The sequence below is a fragment of the Macaca fascicularis genome, chromosome 9, assembly GCF_037993035.2.
Source record: "Macaca fascicularis isolate 582-1 chromosome 9, T2T-MFA8v1.1".
In the NCBI taxonomy this organism is placed as follows: domain Eukaryota; kingdom Metazoa; phylum Chordata; class Mammalia; order Primates; family Cercopithecidae; genus Macaca; species Macaca fascicularis.
The window spans coordinates 23,344,904-23,363,854 of record NC_088383.1 but is presented as its reverse complement, the minus strand read 5'-3'; the positions used below and the strand labels follow the sequence as shown (position 1 = coordinate 23,363,854).

At 41.3% G+C, this 18,951-nt stretch overlaps 2 protein-coding genes across 10 annotated transcripts in view; both read left to right on the top strand.

The window, feature by feature from the left end:
* PIP4K2A (phosphatidylinositol-5-phosphate 4-kinase type 2 alpha) overlaps positions 1-18,951 on the top strand; it is a 177,988-nt gene that overhangs the window by 147,665 nt on the left and 11,372 nt on the right. For 8 of the 9 annotated variants that reach the window (XM_005564793.4, XM_065520411.1, XM_005564792.4 and 5 more), the window contains one exon: positions 15,498-15,611. In XM_005564793.4, the coding sequence (XP_005564850.1) occupies positions 15,498-15,611 (114 nt within the window). Of the gene's footprint in view, positions 1-10,083; positions 12,451-15,497; positions 15,612-18,951 lie in introns of those variants that run through there. The other variant, XM_074001189.1, reaches the window with a different exon arrangement.
* LOC141407589 (uncharacterized) lies at positions 199-11,734 on the top strand. The gene is given in 4 exon segments (XM_074000694.1): positions 199-278; positions 1,956-2,049; positions 11,034-11,241; positions 11,244-11,734. Coding segments are annotated over 4 exon segments (873 nt in total).

Below are 18,951 nucleotides of genomic sequence, written 5' to 3'. Positions count from 1 at the left end.
CATTGCGATTCTTCCTGTTCCCTTCTGCTGCCACCAGCGAGAAACACTTTATTGACCCAATGAGAGTTCTACTTCATTTCTCTTCATCAAATTGTTGAATAGTGAAATAGTTATTTGTTGCAAGCATGATTGGAAGGAACATTCCACATGGAACTTGCTTTTGAAAAACACAGCTACCATTGCAGTAAACAATCTAAAATGGCACTGACAGCTGAGAGCGCGTTCCTGTGGGTCAGGGAACCAGGACCTAACACCGTTTCACGAATATCAAACCGAATGTGACCCTGAATATGCTTCTTTGCATCTCTGAGTCTGCTTTCTCACCTGTAGAATGTTGGCTTGGATGAGCCTTAAACTCCTTTCCAACTATTAAGACATGATTCAAGTATTTTTTGCCTAAAAAAATAAGGATAAGAAGACTGCATCTCTTTTTCTCTTTTCCTGGCTTATTGGACCTTAGGTAGTATTTGAGCCACATTTAGTTTACTATGCAAGATTATAGACAGAGTCAACTTGAAGGATTGGTTTGAGTAGGAATTTAGAAAGTAGCTTCCTGGATGTAAACCTAAACTAACCCAAGTCAACACATGCTTATGTAAAGGTTACATGTGTATTCTTAGTTATGCCTGCCTGTCACCTTGGGAAATGCCTTTTTCTTAACTATTCCATTTGAAAACAGAGCTCAAGGTTATTGTTTCTTTTAGAATGATAGCAGTTTTGAGTTAAATTTTACAGATTTGCAAATCTGCTTTTGTTTATTCATTCAGAGGTGTCTGTGAATATTTTTGTGGCTACTATCCTAGCTTCAGGAGCTAAAATAACAAGACACACAGACAGATCTAGCAGGGGATGCAGACCTTAAATAGAAAATGATGTTATCATGGGGTGAACACTCGGATGGGACACTCAGAGAGCTGCAGAGCACGTAGCAGGGGCCCCTGGCTCAGGCTGGGCAGGGTCAAGGAAGCGCTTCCTGGACCAGGTGATGTCCGGAAACCTGAAGGATCAATAGGAGTTAGTCAGAGGAAGGGCAGCACGTGCGAGGGCGTGAGAGTCAGGGTGGGGAGCATTTGGTGCATTTGCTGCAGGGAGAGAGGAGGCCGCGGAGGGAAGGAAGCCAGACCTGTCAGAGAGACTGATGAAGTAGCCCGGAGAAGATGGCTGGCCTGAGCTGGGATGTGGTGGAAGGGGATGAATTACAGGGAAGACGAATATACAGAACTGAGGGACTGAGTGCCAGAGGTGCCAGGGAGTGTGCATAGAGGAAAGGGGGTTAAGGAAGACCCCTTAGTTACTGGTTTAGGCAGTTGGGTAGGCAGGTGTTCATTCCACTCCTTAAAATAGCAAACAAGAGCAGGAGGAGGAGTTTGAAATGTCAGTGTGGCGTCAGAACAGATATCCAGTCGGCACAAGAGGCTGCACAGGGGCTTTCAGCTGAAAAAAGAGTGTGGGAATCCTCCCTGGAAGGACGGTCGCAGAGACAGGGAAGTGGGTGAGGTCACCCAGGAGGAATGTGTGGAGAAGAGAAGCATGTCTAGAACAAGCCCAGCAGAGCCAGGAGACACTGGGTCACTCACTCAGATATTGAATGTCTGTGATGAGCACACACTCTGCCAAGCATTTTAAGAAATGCCTCGTGGAACAAGGCTGTTGTAGTCCCCATCCTCGTGAAACTTTCACTCTAGTCATCTCCCAGGAACCAGAGGAAATGAACTTCCCAGCATTAGATGCTTTCGCGAGGCCAGGTAGGGATAAGAATAGAGAGTTGTCCAGGGACGTATCCACAGGGAAATCACTGGGGACCTGGTTAGTGAGGGTGGGTGGGGACCAAAGCCAGATTGCAGCAGGTGAGGAGAGAAGGAAATGGTGGAGGCTTCTTTGGCCATTTGCCCTTTTACTGTACATCAGTAAATGCACATTTTGAGATTTCAACGTTCATGTAAACCCCTTCTAAGGCACCGGCTTTGGCCAGAAGGGGCAGAAACAGTGACTGTCGACTTCCATGCTGCCATGAGTGAATGTTTCTTCCAGGTACTGAAGACTGAGCAGGTATTTCAGTTTTAGCCCATGAGAAGCTCAGAGGCTAAATCTGATTGAGGTTTTCTCCCTGGAGGAAATACCAGAGGTGTACAGAGCCACACATGCTCTTCAGCATCGTACGACAGGCCAGCCCCTGAGTCACATGATGCCCCATGTTGGTGGCTCTATTTTTACTTTCTTCCAAAGTTCCTTGGGACTGCCACTAGCAGGATTTTTTCCTTCATTCATTTTGATTTCTTCAGGTTCAGTCAGCAAGGGCTTGGTCTGCTCTGACGTAAACACTGCCAACAAGGACAGTTACAGCTAATGGTGTGGTTGCTGCTGAAGCCTAAATCATAAAACAAGGGCACACAGAAAGGAAAGAAAACCGCATGTGTTTGACTTCCTATAGTTGTAACGGTCCTTGCAAAGCAGGACATTCACTTCCTATCTTCCTTTCCACTGTTCCACCTATAGGACTTAACACGCTTTCCAGAAACCCATGGCATGAACCAGAGTTCACTGCCCTCCTCACCAAAAAATGGTTAGCCCCTTTATTGGTGTAGCTTTCTATGAAAAGAGAATAATAGAATTTGTTTGAACGAGAACTCATCTTTCTAGGACTCTGCTAGCATGTTTTTATCCTGTATCTAATATGAACATGTAGCCATCATTCCTTGAAACATCTCCCTAGGAGGTAGGCTTAGAGACAGTCACAGCTGGCACTGGTTGAGTATAGACTATATGCCAGACCACTTTAAATTGTACATGAATTATGTCATGTCATCCTTACAGTCACCGGATGAGATTGGTGCTGTCATTACTTCCTTTGAGTGGATGAAGTTGCGTAACTGACAGGTATAGTAACTTCATCCAGGGTCCTACAGTTAGGAAGTGACAGTGCCAGGGTTTGAGCTTGGGGTCACCGGCACCAGAGCACGTATTTCTAACCACTATGCCACACTGCCTTGTAAATGTTTAGGAGTTCATGTCTCTCCTTTCCTTTAACGGCATATCAAAAAGTCATGTTAATCCCATTCATTGTGAAAATGAGGAAAAAGTTACTGCGTTGACAAAAACATTGTTTCAGAGTTAAATATGGCGCTGAAACAGTTGATTCTAAAACTTGATTTTTCTTCTAAAGTAGTAAAATAAATTATTTGGTTTCATACTATGTTAGCAAAACAATTTGTATTTCCTCTATTTGAAGAGCTTGAGCATTTGTGCTCATACTTTCGGATGTACATATTTGTAAAACTTGTACATGCAGTGCAGTCTTTATCACTGTGTCTTACACTGTGCAAACATGAGAATTGTCTGCACAGTTGCCCTGAGGAAGAATCAATGCCCTAGCCTTCTTTTTGGGGTTGAGGTGTCTAATAACTCTTATTCCGGAAGACAGAGGCTGCATAAAGCCACCCCACCCACCTTCCTGTATTAGAAATGCTCGCTTGGGAAGGGAGAGAGGAAATAGCTTGAAGATGTGGAATGTCATTGGTAAATGATGGAGAGTGTACCTGCCTTGACAGCAGGGTGGAGATCAAAATGTACCTTCATTCACACACAGTAAAAGGGCAAATGGCCAAAGAAACATCCACCATTTCCTTTTCTTCTCCTCACTTCATCACCTGCTGAAATCTGGCTCCCACCCACCCTCACCGACCACGTCCCCAGCGATTTCCCTGGGGATACATCCCCCAGACAAGGGAGGGAGGAGGCATTTGAAATGTCAGGGTGGCGTCAGAACAGAGAGATCCACTAGGCACAAGAGGCTGCACAGGGGGTCTCAGCTGAAAACAAAGGGCTCGGGAATCCTCCCTGGAAGGACGGTCAGCAGGGACAGGGAAGTGGGTGAGGTCACCCAGGAGCAGCGTGTGGAAAAGAGAAGCGTGTCTAGAACGAGCCCAGGGGAAAGTCGTCATTCGTGACTTGGTAGAGATCATGCCTCTCTCTGATACGGCAGTGTTTTGTATAATCTAGAAACGTTTATTAAACTGAAATAGATCAAATCAAATGTATTAATAGAGCCAAACTCTTAAAAACATTTTTAACTTTAAAAAACCTCTTTGCTTTCCCTTTTCTGCCAACTTTTGGGTTTTTTCCATGATCAGTTCGGAGTTTTCACTCTTCCACAAAGCATACCATTCATTGCGTTCACAAATCATAAAAATGCTCCTTTTTATGATCAGACGTTGGGGGAAAAAATGCTATCAAAACAATCTACTGGTTCCTCTGGTTTGAAATATTTGGGGAAGGCTAAAAATACTTATTTTCTACATTTTAGCCTTTTATAAATGAAATGATTTGCAAGAATATTATTTTCATTGCTATTATATATAACTATATTCCTTTCCAAATGACCGTTATGGTACAAAGAACAATCTTTCTAGAGGACTGGACCTGCTGGCTCACACCTATAATCCCAACACTTTGGGAGACTGAGGCTAGAGGGATAGCCTGAGCTCAGGAGTTCAAGACCACCCTGGGAAACATAGCGAGACCCCCAACTCTACAAACAATACAAAAATTAGCTGGATATGGTGGTGCACACTTGTGGCCCCAGCTACGCGGGAGGATTGCTTGAACTCAGGATGTCGATCACGGCTGCAGTGAGCCGTGTTCACACCACTGCATTCCAGCCTGAGTGACAGCAAGACCCTGTCTCAAAAAAAAAATCTGCAGAGAGAATCTCTGGTGACATAGCTTAATTAGTAATCTCAATTCTTATTCTTCCCAGGTTTTCTTTCATGAGTCATTATAACTGTTTTAATTTTCCATACTTTTAACTTGTTGATGACAAGTTTTGAAACTGTCATTTCAAATATTTAGCGATATAGGTGCAGACAAGTCCCATCCCTTAGATTTTAGCTTGACATGTAATTAGTGTGATTTGTATTAGCATAATCATGAAGATGGAACTGAAGGAAATAAGTTATATTCTAACAATGGAATCACTTTCATGGCAACAAGTCTCAACATGCATGTACAGATGTCTTGAGGTTTTTTTTTTAAGAGCAGAACAGTGCTTTAAAAAAAAATAACCATTGTCAAATTCTGACAGCTGCTATGACTTGTTTTATTCTTTAATTCTTTCCTTTTTAATGGAAGGGCATCTCCCATTCATGGCTCCAGCAGTTTCGCCTCCTCTAAATGAGACAGAGAAATGCGAACCTCCCTGGTGGTCGATCTTTTCACAGCTGCGCTGCAATTCCAGTGTGACATCAAATTAGTAATTATAGCCGAGCAGGCTGCTTTTTACAAATGACAGTCTTAGCATGCTGCCTGCTAGCGAGCGACTCAGCAGGGGACCTAGGGAAGTAAAAGAAAACATAACTGGACTCACTTGATTTCTGGGGGGTTTGACCTGACTCTTTAAAAAGCCCATGTTCTTGAGAGAGAGAGTCCTGGGGATTTACACAAATATGCATTTTGTTCATCATCCTGCACAGTTCTTCTCAAAAGTCATGTCTGATTTTATTAGGTAAAGTAAAGCGTGTGTAATGGAGCCGTAGGGTCACAATAAGAAGATTCCTTTTAACATACAGCCTTCTTTCTGAAACCCATTTGAAAGAAAACAGCTGCCCTGCAATTGGCATTTGTGTAACTATATTGGCAATAATCATTGTTGACACTTTGATAATGGGCTACAAAAAGCCGCCTTGTCGATTCTCAGGCACTGTGAATTGCACCAGCAATTAAGTGACTGTCACCGTCTCCGACATTTTACCTATTACCAACTGAGGGTTCGAGAGGATTAATCATTAATACCCTTACATCTAAAAATGCTTTTCGAAACCAGTGTTCAGCATTTCTTTTGTGGTCTTTAAATTGTAACAGATTATAATTAATTACTACCTCTATCTGGTCATCTGGGCTGCCGTTGAAGCGAGGTGGCCAGGGTGGCGGGCTCCCCAAACGTGACACAAAAGCACAGCAGTGTATCCTTCTGGAAATCTTTATTTGCCGCTCAGCTAAGAAGTGCCTCCTTTTCCACTGTGGGCGGATCATCGGTTAAAGGGGGGTTGTCAAGCTTTTTAGGCCCTCAATTCAGCTAATGCTTTAACCGCCTTCTGTAAAATTCCTTTTCTTCCGAGATGGAAGGGAATCATTCCCCTTTGCCAGCCAGTGTTAGTTATGGACACCAATCCTACTACCCAAAGTGCAGGGGAAAGTTGCCCATTAGGGCAGAAGCAGGGCTTCTTTCTCAGACCTTAAAGGCAGCACCACTAACATCCACCTTCTGGACCAGAGACAGTTTATAAAAGGGAGATTTGGGTGAAGGACTCCAAACAGAGGGTTAGGGGAGCTGAGTCCCAGCCCTGGGGGCACAGGACTACATTAATGGGGTTTGAGTATAGGTCATCTGACTTTGTCCTCATTTGTAAAATTAAAGGATTTGCCTGCATCATTGGTCCTCATGCTTTAGTGTTGGTGAGAATCTCTTGTTTCAAATGAAGCTTTCCTGGATCTTCCTTCAGAGATGTGGTTCAGCAGTTGGCCCCACTTGGAGAAGTCCTGGCCTGACCATGACTAACATCATCTCTGTTGCAGATATATGTAGATTAAGGTGATTGCTATGATTGATAGGGAAAAAAATGTTCTGTTCAGCAGATATAGATAAGAACCCCCCATGTAAACCGTGAGGGGTGTTCTGGGAATGAAGTTTTAAAGCTTCATTTAGAATTTTTCTTAACTGGTAAGCATGGCACGTGACAAAAAGAGGATCACATGCAGTGACTCTTGTGAACACTTTCCAGATTTTCACTCAGATGACAGCATTAAAGTCCTCAGGGCTTTATGACTTATGGCTTATGGTGCTGTATCAGGTCTCATTTGCCTCAGATTAATTTTTATGTCACTGGAATGAAATCAACTCAGAGTATCCCAAGCACACGTGGAGCAGTGCTGTTAGATATGGGAATGTTTTTAAGCTAACAACTCTTAGTTGGTTCTAGAAAAAGTTGGGGTGGAGAGAAGACTTCTAAAATTTAGTATGTGGTCTGAATTTAAGCCAGGCTGCTACAGATGTATAATTCTTAATTAAATAGTGATCTTTAATATGTTAGTTTAACATATTAGAATTAAACCAGAAATCTAGAGGAGTCAGCAAACTCCTTGAGTGTTCAGCCTTTGACATTTCTTAGATTATCACCATAGACATCTGCGCACCAGAATCTTCTGTTAAAACTGGAACAAACCCATCCTGTAGGTCCTATTTGGTAGGTCTTGTATGCAGTTCAGCTGTCATATCCCAGTTTGCAGAGGAAGACCAAACCGTCACCTTTGACATCACCACATAGAGTTGTGGTCATAAAATATGACAGTATTAAAAAAGGAATAAATTTCACCTTTTACATATTAGCCTGAGGGAAAATTGCCAACAGCTAGGTTTTGCCAGCCCTAACAGTTGTAACTTACAAAATGACAATAGCGCTTCTCCAGTTTTGCGCGGCTTGCTTACAGCACTGTTTCACAAGTATGTGGAGGTATATTTTCTTTCCACATTCATACATAAACAGATTCAAAATAAAAATTATAAAATGGTCACATCTGGATATTAGTCACAGATGTGCACATTCTCACTGTTTTCACTGTGAAAATTAGAAGTTATTAATGACCTCTTAGATCATTTCTCAAACCATGAACTTGTATAGACATTCTACTTATGTAGTTAAAGAAGGTTGGTATATGTACTATTTGTGCAAAACCACCCTTTTTCTTTGCTACTTCTGTATGAACTTTCTCCGTATCCACTAATTTGCCTTTTCGTGTATCAAATTTGTGGCTTCGATGTTCCGAGAAGCAGAACTGATTTTATTATAAATCCCTAGCATCTCTTATTACCCCAAAATTGATACCACATATGATGTTATTCCATCAAATTATTTTTATCCTAGCTCTAACATAAGGATTACCTAAAATTCCTCCCCTTATAGAAATACTTGTGCATTATGTTTTCAGTTCCACAGATTCTGATTTTTATGAAGATTTTTGCAAGCACAGCGAAAGGGGTTTTATTTTTTGCAAGTTTATTTTCATTTGGGTGAGCTTGGAATAACAAGTAAATCAGGAACACAAGCAGTTCTAATATAAAACAATAATTGCTACGTATTTTTTATGTTGAGCATTCAGCTCTGAGTGTCACAGTAACAGCGCATCAAAAGGACACCCGGCAGCAGTCTTTGACATTGAGGCTTACAATTAGACTTAAAAAATAAATAAATAGGTTGTCAAATGAGCATATCGAACAAAAAATTCATTTCATTCTGAAATACGAGTCCTTTAATCACAGAGTACTATGGTATGTATTATCCCTTGCATTAAAACCTAGTGCCAAAATCCTGTTTGCATTAGACACTCAAGTGTGACTGGCTGCATTTCTTCTTCCCAGTAAGGTTTCCATCCAGACTGAAATGAAAATTTGGCTCTATATTATAAAGATTCTTGCTCTGTGCGTTTTAGGTTCATGTATTTTCTATTTCCAGTTATTAATGGCCATTTACCCCGTACAGTTCTCTCTTCTTGTATAATTAAAGTTTAGAATGATCATTCAAAATCCAATGATACTTTAGTTTGAAACATAACTTTAAACAGAACTCAAATTATAGTTTGAAATCTGTGATTTTTAAAAATTTTTGTCATCTAAAAGATAGTTTTTTAAAAAATCTCACTAAAATAAAATTTCATATAACTTCTGGCTTTACTAAACCTTAAAATACCCAATATTGCTAAACTCCGTATGAATGACAGCATTTATACATGAAATCACGGAACCTAATGAAATAAGCACATATATACATACACAAATGAGTTAATTCCCACTTGAAACAAATAAGCATTTAAATCCTTTTGGTAAACACATTGTTTTGGTTTTGGTTTTGGAGATTCTGCAAAGGTTCTTAGTCATTTGGAATTTTTAAGCATAGAAGTAGTAAATAAGTAATATTAAGCAGGAATTTTTTAGGTGTTGCTTTTTATCTCCTTTTTAGCAGTTCTGGGAAGCAAACAGTGCTGCATCTCCTTTGCTCTCGTGGAATTCTGTAATTTCTATACCACAGGTCTCTGCTAAAAGGCGGCCTGTGTTTAGAAATTCTAAAAATGAGGGCTCTAAACTTGGTAACTGTCCTGATACGTTTTCCCTTTTTTAATCCCAACCCTGTGGCCAAATCTGTCCTTAGAGATCATTTATATCTTTTATTGAACCCTAGGGAACAAGTAATTCTGTCGAGAGGCTTTTATACACTGAAAGCCTTACGCATGTGTTGGTTATCTTCAGGCTGTGACTCAGCCAAGTGTGCATCTCACTTCTCACCTTCATGTTGTGTCTTAATGACACACAAACTATTTTTGACCATGACCTGTATTATCACACAGTGTGTTTCTTACTGTTGACTTACAGTAGACTTGCTGAGGCCTGTGATGCTGTGCTTTAAAAGCCAAAAACTTTTCAAAATGAGGAAGAAATGTCTGTAATAAATGTATTATATATACACAAATGTTTATAATAAATTTTCTTTTTACAACTCCTAGCAAGCTAAATGTTCCCAGTGAGTTCACTGCTCCCTAGGAGTGAGTTCACTGTTCCCTAGTATTTTGGTTATATTTTCTGGCTACTAAGATTTCAGCTTGTGGATTTTTGCTTTAGGTCAGCAAAAGAGCATGCACTAAATTACCCACTATTATAATGTGCTCACTAAGAAAAACTAACCCATGGAAAATTAAGGTAAGACAAAAGTCAGCAAATTGCTGTCTTTGGCCAGATATGTAAAATCATTACATCTTATTTCATATATTGAATAAATATCATCAATTGCAGATTATTTCTTCAGGAATTTAACCAGTCCAATTTTTATTGTAAGATAGGATCATTTTACTCTCATTTGGGTTTCAGTTTTAAAAAAGGTCTTTTCAGTGAGGTTTCTTACTAGGAATAGCTTTTGCAGGTGATCACAGAGGTTTTTCTAGCCAGGAGAATTCACAATTGAGGTTTGCAAAGCAGAGTAGGGAACTAGAGCCACCAAGGCAGGGAGGTCAGCCTCGGGCCGTGTCACCTTTGATGCATCCTGTCTCATGTACCCTGTGTGTTCCGCGTGTGTCCTGTGTAGTGAAATGAAATATTAACCTTGCACTCGTGTATGGTATGTTTGTCTGCAGTGCGCAGTAACCAAAGTGTCTTCCAAATTTGAAGGCAGTATGTAGATAATTCATGTGACATGTTTGTAACTAGCAGATAAAACCTAAAAACCAAGGAAATTTTAAATATCGTTTAAATCAAGCTTATCCAACCTGCAGCTCACGGGCTGCGTGGGACCAGGACAGCTTTGAATGCGGCCCAATACAAATCCGTAAACTTTCTTAAAACGTGAGTTTTTTTGTGATTTTTTTTTTTTTAGGCTCATCAGCTCTCATTAGTGTTCATTGATTTTATGTGTGGCCCAAGACGATTCTTCCAGTGTGGCCCAGGGAAGCCAAAAGATTGGACACCCCAGGTTTAGATTACTGACATCATAAATTGGTTTTTTTTTTAATCATCCGGGTATCAACTAGAAGATATCCTAAGTTTAAAGACCCTATTTTATTAGAAAGTTGGGAAAGAAGAAACAAACATAGCAAGTTGTTATTGCCAGGCACTATGTGCTTTGTGTCATTTGATTTACACACTAACCCTATTACGTAGGTGCAGTATTATTAATTTCCCGTTATATAATTAAGGAAACTGAGGTTTGGGCAGATAAAGCAACTGGCCCAGAACATCACAGCTAGTATTAAAATGTTAAATATGCCAATATAGTTTTTAAAAGAAAAATCTTGCTCTGGATTGATCAGCGATGAGCTTTTTCTAGATCCATAAGCCATACTTGAGAACGTGACTAGCATGTAACAACGTTTGTGTATAACACACTGTGGCAGGCACCATTTTGGCCTTTTTACATGTGTGAACTCATGCAATCCTCACAACCCTATGTTTGCAGATCCCCTTTTAAAGATGGAAAACCAAACCACAGAGAGGTTAGGTAACTTGCCAGAGTCACATAGCTAATAATTGGAGTTGCAGAGCTACAACCCAGGCAGCCTGGATCCAGTGTGTTCTCATAACCACGGGCTTCATTCTTTCTCCTACATGGAAACCTGAGCCATGCCAAATCGACCTGGGGTCGGGCATCACCCCACATGACAGCGAAGGGCTCATTTTATCCGAACGGGAAGCAGGACAGCCAGGCTGCAGGGGAACAGTGTCCCTCTGCTGATGCCTGTGGCTGTGTTTGTGCATTTACACATCACATTAGCGGAGATGAATGCCAGTTGGAATCCAACCCACCACAGCAGATTACCTCATGCAAGAGAGAAAACAGTCCTGCCTATGCTAGCCTGGCTCTGCGCTGGCCTGTATTGACTCACGGGGCCTCAGCTGGCCAGAGCCTTGGGGCAGCTCTGGGGCCCCCCACTCGGGCAGGAGTCCCAGCTCAGGACTGGACACACGGAGGAGGATGGGGTGGGGAAGAGTAGTTCCCTCCCATACCCTCGACCCCTCCCAGCAAGTACAGAGAGTCGTACAGCAATCGCCCCGCCTTACTTAGAGGCTCTGATCTCCACAAAACTGGCCAGGGCTGAATTCAGAACAAATAAAGACTCGGCCTGCCGCCACTTCAGAAAGGTTGCTGACCGCTGGCTGGAAGCCGGCCTGGGAGAGTCCACAGCTAAGAAGCATTTCTGAGCTGTCTTTAGTTAACCCTGGGGGTTTCCTCCACCATCTGGCTGTTTCTGCACTGAACTAGAAAAGATATCAAAGACACTCATTAAAGAACCAGACCCAGTGACTACAAGCTTGGAAAACTCGAAGTGCAAATAATCCAGTGTTTAAAAGCAAAGGGTAGAATCTGTTGCTACATTAAGCTGTCGCTGCCCACAGTTAATTTTCTGCTGCTCTGCAGACGTCATCTTTGTAGGCAGTTTTACACCAAGAGTTTATTAAGTTCATTAAATCATAGTATAGTTTTCCACATTTTAAAAAAAAGATGTTTCTAATATGAGCACTGCTCATTATCAGAGGGATATATTGAAATTTCTTTTAAAAAGCTAAGCAGTAAGATTTTCTTGAGAGTGAATCATTGTCAGGTGACTTAACCTTTGTTATCTTTTTGTAGTTGTTGTTTGTTTTTGTTTTTGAGATAGAGTCTTCCTATGTCACCCAGGCCAGAGTGCAGTGGCGCAATCATGGCTCTCTGCAACCTTGACCTCCCAGACTCAGGCGATTCTCCTACCTCAGCCTCCCAAGTAGCTGGGATGACAGGCACACGCCAGCATGCCTGTCTCATATGTTTCATTACTTTTTTGTAGAGATGGAGTCTCACTATGTTAGCCAGACTGGTCTTGAACTTCTGGACTCCAGTGAACCTCCTGTCTCAGACTCCCAGCATGCTGAGATTGCAGGTGTGAGCTGCCATGCCTAGCCTATCTTGTTCTTAATAAAAACAGTTAAACTTTTGTTAAAAAAAAAAAAAAAAAAAAGCCTTTCACCCTGTAATAGCCATTTTAAATCCATGCGCTTTGTTACATGCCCACAGTGATGGTGATGGGGGTGGTGACGGTGATTACAAGCACCACTCACTATTTGAATCTGTCACATGGTTTCTGGTTGAGTTCTCAGCACAACTCTACCTCAGCAGAATGGCTGAAGTTCCCATCTCCGCTCATCACTCCGCAAACTGGGAGACCTTAGTTAAATTGCATAATCTCAGTTTCCTTGAACGTAAAACGCGAATAAGAATAATAGTTAAGGTTGTTGCAAAGACTAAAGGTGGATGGCAGATGTGAATAAAATGGCACACACGAAGTGCTAAGCAGGGTGCCTAAGACGGCTGCAAGTGGCAGCGGCGCTGTTTTCCCCCTTCTGCGTCTATGGAAACAGGCTGGAGAGGTCCGGGAACCTGGCCCCTGGCCCCTGGCAAGCAAGGGGTGGAACCAGGATTGCAACCTCAGGATTCATGACCCCAAAACCTTCATGCCCCGAGCACTCTGTCTTGCAGCAAGCATTTGGAAGGTTGATATCTATAGACTAGTGTTAGATTCCATGCTGGCAGCTGCCCTGCCGGGACCCGCCTTTGCCTCTTGATCCTTTCAATAAGCCCTTAAGTCTTTTAGCCAATCTGGGTGCCCTTTTTTGAACTTGATCCAATCTAAATACGTCCCTAGTGCCTGTGAAATTCACAAGTCAGCTTAGTCACAGAGTACAGGGTGTCCAGAGTTTTATGAGGCAGGATTATACTTTCCCTGTCACATGAGGTAATTCTGCTGGGGTGAACCTGAAGTGGCATTCATCTTCATTAATGTGACTTGTGTTACAAACACACATCCAGCGTGTAATTTACTGCCTTGTCTGGGGTCTGTCATCTCTGCCTTCAGATTTCTCACATTTATACAAGACCAGAAAAAACACCCTCTACCCTTCTTTTCTTACACATATAAAATGAGTTGTGGAATTGAGGCAGATAATCCTTAACACCCCCACCCACACACCTCCCATCGCCAACACATAATGACACAGAAAAATGCCCAAGGTGTCTGCTTGGAAAATTACGATCCTTCTCCATCTCCTGTTTTTGTGTGTAGGTCTGGCTTCAACCCTTTTTTCTAACGTGCTTACAATTTTCTATTTTGGGCAGTGTTTGTCTTCTCATTGCCCTCTGAGTTTTGTTAAACCTCAGAACCTTGCATTTCATTCTTGGTGAAACTTCATTATGTTTACAGTTCTAATAGGAGAGAAACCTTGTAATCTAGTGTGATGAGCTCAAACATTTAATATTGCGCAGTCTTCACATTCGAGGTTTGTGGGAGTGAGGGGTGCGTGTATTGCCTTATTTTAAAATTATTAATGACAGACTTAGGGGGTTAGTCTAGCAGGCGCATCGTAAAATTTTGTGAAGAATGGCATTGCGTTTTCATGTCTTAAAAGACTCAACTCAGCATAAAAGTGTTTGAAATTATATTATCCTCCCCCGGAATGTTAGTATTTATCTTTACATCTCACGTACACATCCTGCTTTATTTTCTACCTACTCGCTTTCATATCATTCTCCCGTACGAGATTACAAACTCCTTTACAGCAGAAATTGTGGCCATTCATGTTTGTGTCTTTGTACTTGACTCACTCAGTAACTGCTTATTGAATCTAATCTTGACATTTCTGGGCCTTGCTGTACCTGCTTTGTAAGGATAATTCTATTTGGCTTATAAAGATTGTGGTTTTATCTAATTCAAAGTTGCAAAACTGTTAAAACTTTCTCAAAGTTAGTAGCCAAAGTGACTCATTTAGAAATGCATAGTTTATTTACATATGTGTGGGTGTAAATAGGTGTGACTATGTTTACATGCATGTCTATACTTTATAAATAAGAGGGGAAGTGAGCAGTTCGAGCATGTGAAAGGTTCAGGAGATGGACCCAGGGAGCGTTCTTTCGTTGCTCTGAATAAGGAGGGAGGAGGAACAGTGCCGGAGCCAGGAATGAAAGCATGTTGTTTCCTTGGATTATTTTGTTTTCATTTGGTTCACACCTACGGAAAAGAGGACCCTTCCAGATTCATCAACATACAGGGAAAGGCAGTGCATGACATTGGATTCTTTCTGCTGAAATAAACAAGCTATGGTTAGCTGAAAGGGGTGGGAGATTTGGAGCTCGTACTGAATGCAGGTTGTACAAAGTTAAATAGAATAATCCACAGTTTTGAAACTATATGCCTATATTCTGTTTGCTGCAATACAAGCTACAGTGTTTTCTGCTCATGACCCATGTTTTAATAGTCGCCCATTGCTTTGTGTTGGTTGGTATAAGTGCAGTTTACTTGTTAGCTCACCCTTTTGTTCATTTGTAAAAGGCAGAACTCTCATCTTAATACGTTTATGTTAAGAGAAGACCTTTTTTCTTTGATACTGTCCAAATGAGAAGAGAATTTCCTTCTTGGAGTGGTGAACAGGAAGGCTGGGAAGGGCAGATGGCTAACCTCGGACCACATGTTCTCTGTGGTGCAGAAAGTAGATATGATTATGGATGGGGCTGTTCTGAGACAAGATATGTTATTTGTAATGTGAGCCAAGCAACGGCTACCCAAAGGTGGGAGGAGGGATGGAGTTGTTCCTGGGAAAATATTCCAAGAATACAAATTCTATACCTAGAAGACTTCTTGTAAGAAAGTGAATCTAAGAAAGCAGTCAGGTTCGTTCCTCTGAAAAACATGAAATGTGTTACAAAAAGCCTTATAATATGGAGTCTGCCTGACCCCCACCCCACTGCTCCGGGGAATGCGTCCAGAGGTTGCAGCTCACTGGCGCCCCCCGGTGGTAATCAAGTTTTCTCCTATTTTATTGTTTGGGTAAGACCCCTGTGGTAGTGAACGGGGCAAACCTCAATGTCCAGGGTTGGAAGGTGTTTGTGGTTTTTTTAGGTTTTATTCAAGCTTCTTTGTCATTCTTTTTCTCATAGGCCAAAGAACTGCCAACTCTGAAAGATAATGATTTCATTAATGAAGGCCAAAAGATTTATATTGATGACAACAACAAGAAGGTCTTCCTGGAAAAACTAAAGAAGGATGTTGAGGTAAGAACAGTCAGTGTAGAGGCCATACTAATTGTATAAATATCAGCCCTGTTGGTTTTTAGAAGCTTTTTAAACCATCTATTTAAATCTGCAATCAAGGCAAAAACCTATATACTCTAAAGTCAGACACCAAAGTGTCTCGTGTTACATGATCTGGTTTAAAGCAAACACATGCCAGTTCAGCAGCCCTCTCATTTAGGCACCAAACACAAGCAAGCACCTGCTGTCATGTGCTGGGAATCCCCGGCCCCAGGCCCCTGTATTCTGTATTGGAATGGCCCATGAAGACTGACCTGCCCACACCAGCCAGTTTGGGAGGGGCCAGGGGAGTACTAGACTCTGTGTCAACCAGCAGAGCATCTCAAAAACAAATGTTCAGTCACTATTAGAGTCTTGGCACTTTCCCCTCTAAAACACATGTCAGTGCTGGTAAACATAGCCTGGATCACTTAATGCTTTCTTATCTCCACCAGTCACCACGAACCATGTCATGAGGCCCCAGTGAGGCCCCTTACACATCGTGGGACTAGCCCAGAGGCAGCTTGGGACAGTAGGTCATAGGGGACAGTGGAGAGACATAAAACAGTGTCCAAGGGGCTTTAGTCCATAATGATGGAGTTTTGCTTTAAAACACTGTTCTAAACATTTAAAATGTACCTTTTCCTGTCATTTAGTTTATGATAAAGGCATTGCAGCTTTTCCATTGGATTTGCTCATTTAAGTCTTTTATAAATAAATCCAGGGAAAAAGATTATTTTCTTGGACTTCGTTGAGTTACAAAACAATGCAGTGGGAATTAGAATTTAGGCAGCTACTAAACTAAGGTTTTCTTAGCTCTTGCTTTCATTCATTTATGTACACTTCCCGGCACACCAGTACAGGGCTGCTACTTAGAGGCTTTGTGGGAAGATTCTCTTTTTCATGTCATTAAACAAAAAAAAAAAAAGAAAAGAAAGAAAATGACTAAAGCCAAAGAGAATGACTGTCATACATTTGTATTTCCCATGAAGGCAGAAGCAGTATAATTTCTTTTTACTCTTCTAACAGTTCTTTTTATTACAAGAAACTCAGACTAAGTTATTAATACTTAATATTTTTAGACCATAAATAAGTTTAATAAATTTTTTTACATTATTTTAACCTTTATGGTATACACACTTGGATTAGAACCTATATGTTCGTTATTTGTGAAGGGTGTGAGCATCTACTTTTTTGTTGCCATTGTTTTTAGAGACAAGGTCTTGCTGTGTTGACCAGGCTAGAGTGCAGTGGCATGAGCATAGCTCACTGCAGCCTTGAACTCCCAGCTCAGGCAATCCTCCCACCTCAGCCGCCATAGTAACTGGGACTCCAGGCGTGCACCACAGTGCCTGGCAATTTTTGAATTTTTTTTTTTTTGGTAGAAACAGGGTCTCGCTATGTTGCGCAGGCTGGTCTTGAACTCCTGACCTCAAGCAATCCTCTCACCTCAGCCTCCCAAAGTGCTGGGATTACAGGCATGAGCCACTGTGCTTAGCCTATAAGCATCTACTTCAAATAGAGATACAAGTGTTTGGTTTTCTCTTGTAACATTTTCCTCCAGTCTTTCATTAAGGAATGTTTTGTTTTCCTCAGTTGTCAGTGGTTATTAATAAAATGTATTAGTTAAGCATTTCCCCCTTGCTTTGGGATCTGTTTGATCCAACTGATAAGTGTCCTTAGTAAATATACTCTTTTGGGTTTTTATTGATTAATCAGCAAATCTTTGATACTGACAAGAATATTGTTTTAGCGATTATGGTAAGTAGCCATTAGGCTTATCTGTGACCTATCAAAAAATTTGTTTTCCGTTGGCAGTATATCACTATGATATTTAGACTCCAGAAATAATGTAACTCAAGCAGTTTAAATTTATAGTTGAATTACAGAAGGATCCTCTTAGCTCTTTTGTTGTCTCTAATAATACCATTGATTAGAGGACTCATAGCCTAATCCCATACATGGCTCAAGCACTTAGCTGTTTCATTGAAATGGAGGCAGGTATAAAACATTCTTTCATTTAAAAATATTCTCAATAGCTGATAAGTGCCTTTAGTTTTGAAATTAATGCAGAACCATCATTAAATTTTTAAGCAGGTAATTATGGTGAAGTAGCTTGACATCTGATCTTGATAATGAGGCTAGAATTTAATTGAGTTTCCTTTTTTCTTCAGTTCCATGCTTTCTAATTTAGCTAACTGACCCGCTGGAGTTTCATTACAGTTTTGTTGTTGTTGTTACTCTTTTTCCTTAATGCCTCAAGTAGGAGATCTGAGTGTATTACAGCTCAAAAAATCTAGATTTTAGGAAAACTAGTTTTCATATGAGATTCTAGTTGCTGTTTTTCTATCATTGAAGCCCGTTCTGTTCCTGTGCCATGCTGGGTACTTGCATCCACATAGCTTTGCACGTAACTAAACACATGTGAGTCTTTGCGCGCATGCGTACACACACACAAATGGGTGTATGAGGAGTGACAAGCACTTTTTCCTTCTGCCTTGTGTTTTGTCAACTCTGATCACGGCCCTCAAGAATCAGCCCTGGTCTCTCCTCTCATTGACTCACATGATGCAAAACTGCTGTCCCTCTGTGGCATCCAGGAGTACCCATCGCAGGGCACTTCAGCTGTCCGAGGTTTATAGCCCCCCATCCATGGAGATGGGTAAGAGGGGATAGGGTGGTGGGAGTAGTGGGATGGGCGGCACCATTTATGGAGCACATCAAGCCCAAGTCCTTCCCATGCAGTCAGTGTCACTTGTCATTCTCAAAACAGCCCCTTGACAGTGGTCCTGCCCCTACCCTAGTTTGATGAATGAGAAAGCCGAGCCCAGAGACGGTATGTAATTTGCTCAAAGGCACAAAGCTTCTAAATTCAGACTGGGGCATCAGGCCCTCAGAAGGCACAGTACTTAACTACTTTGACATAAACACAAGTTAAAAATACTTGTGAGAGCACAGTGGAGGCTTTGTTTTCTGATAATTGCTCCAAAGGAGTATTATTATAATTTTTAACAAGTGGTAAGATACAACTGTTAAACAGGGTTGACTGGCATTTTAATTCTACTTCACAGATATGTTGGGAGATGGTGATGTGGTAGAACACAGTGTGTTAGTATAAATAAATCAACTGGAAACCATTGTGAGGATAATCTTAGACTCGCAAAGATCTTGAGGAAGATTCTAGCTCAAAGATTTGTCACAGCAAGGAATCAATTATTAAGGAATTAGATGAGAAGGGATATTCTGGAGGGAAAAAAGAGGCAGATCTGAGGTCTAGCAGGTGGTTTGTGAGAAGCTGGAAAGGAAGAAAAGCAGGGGACCT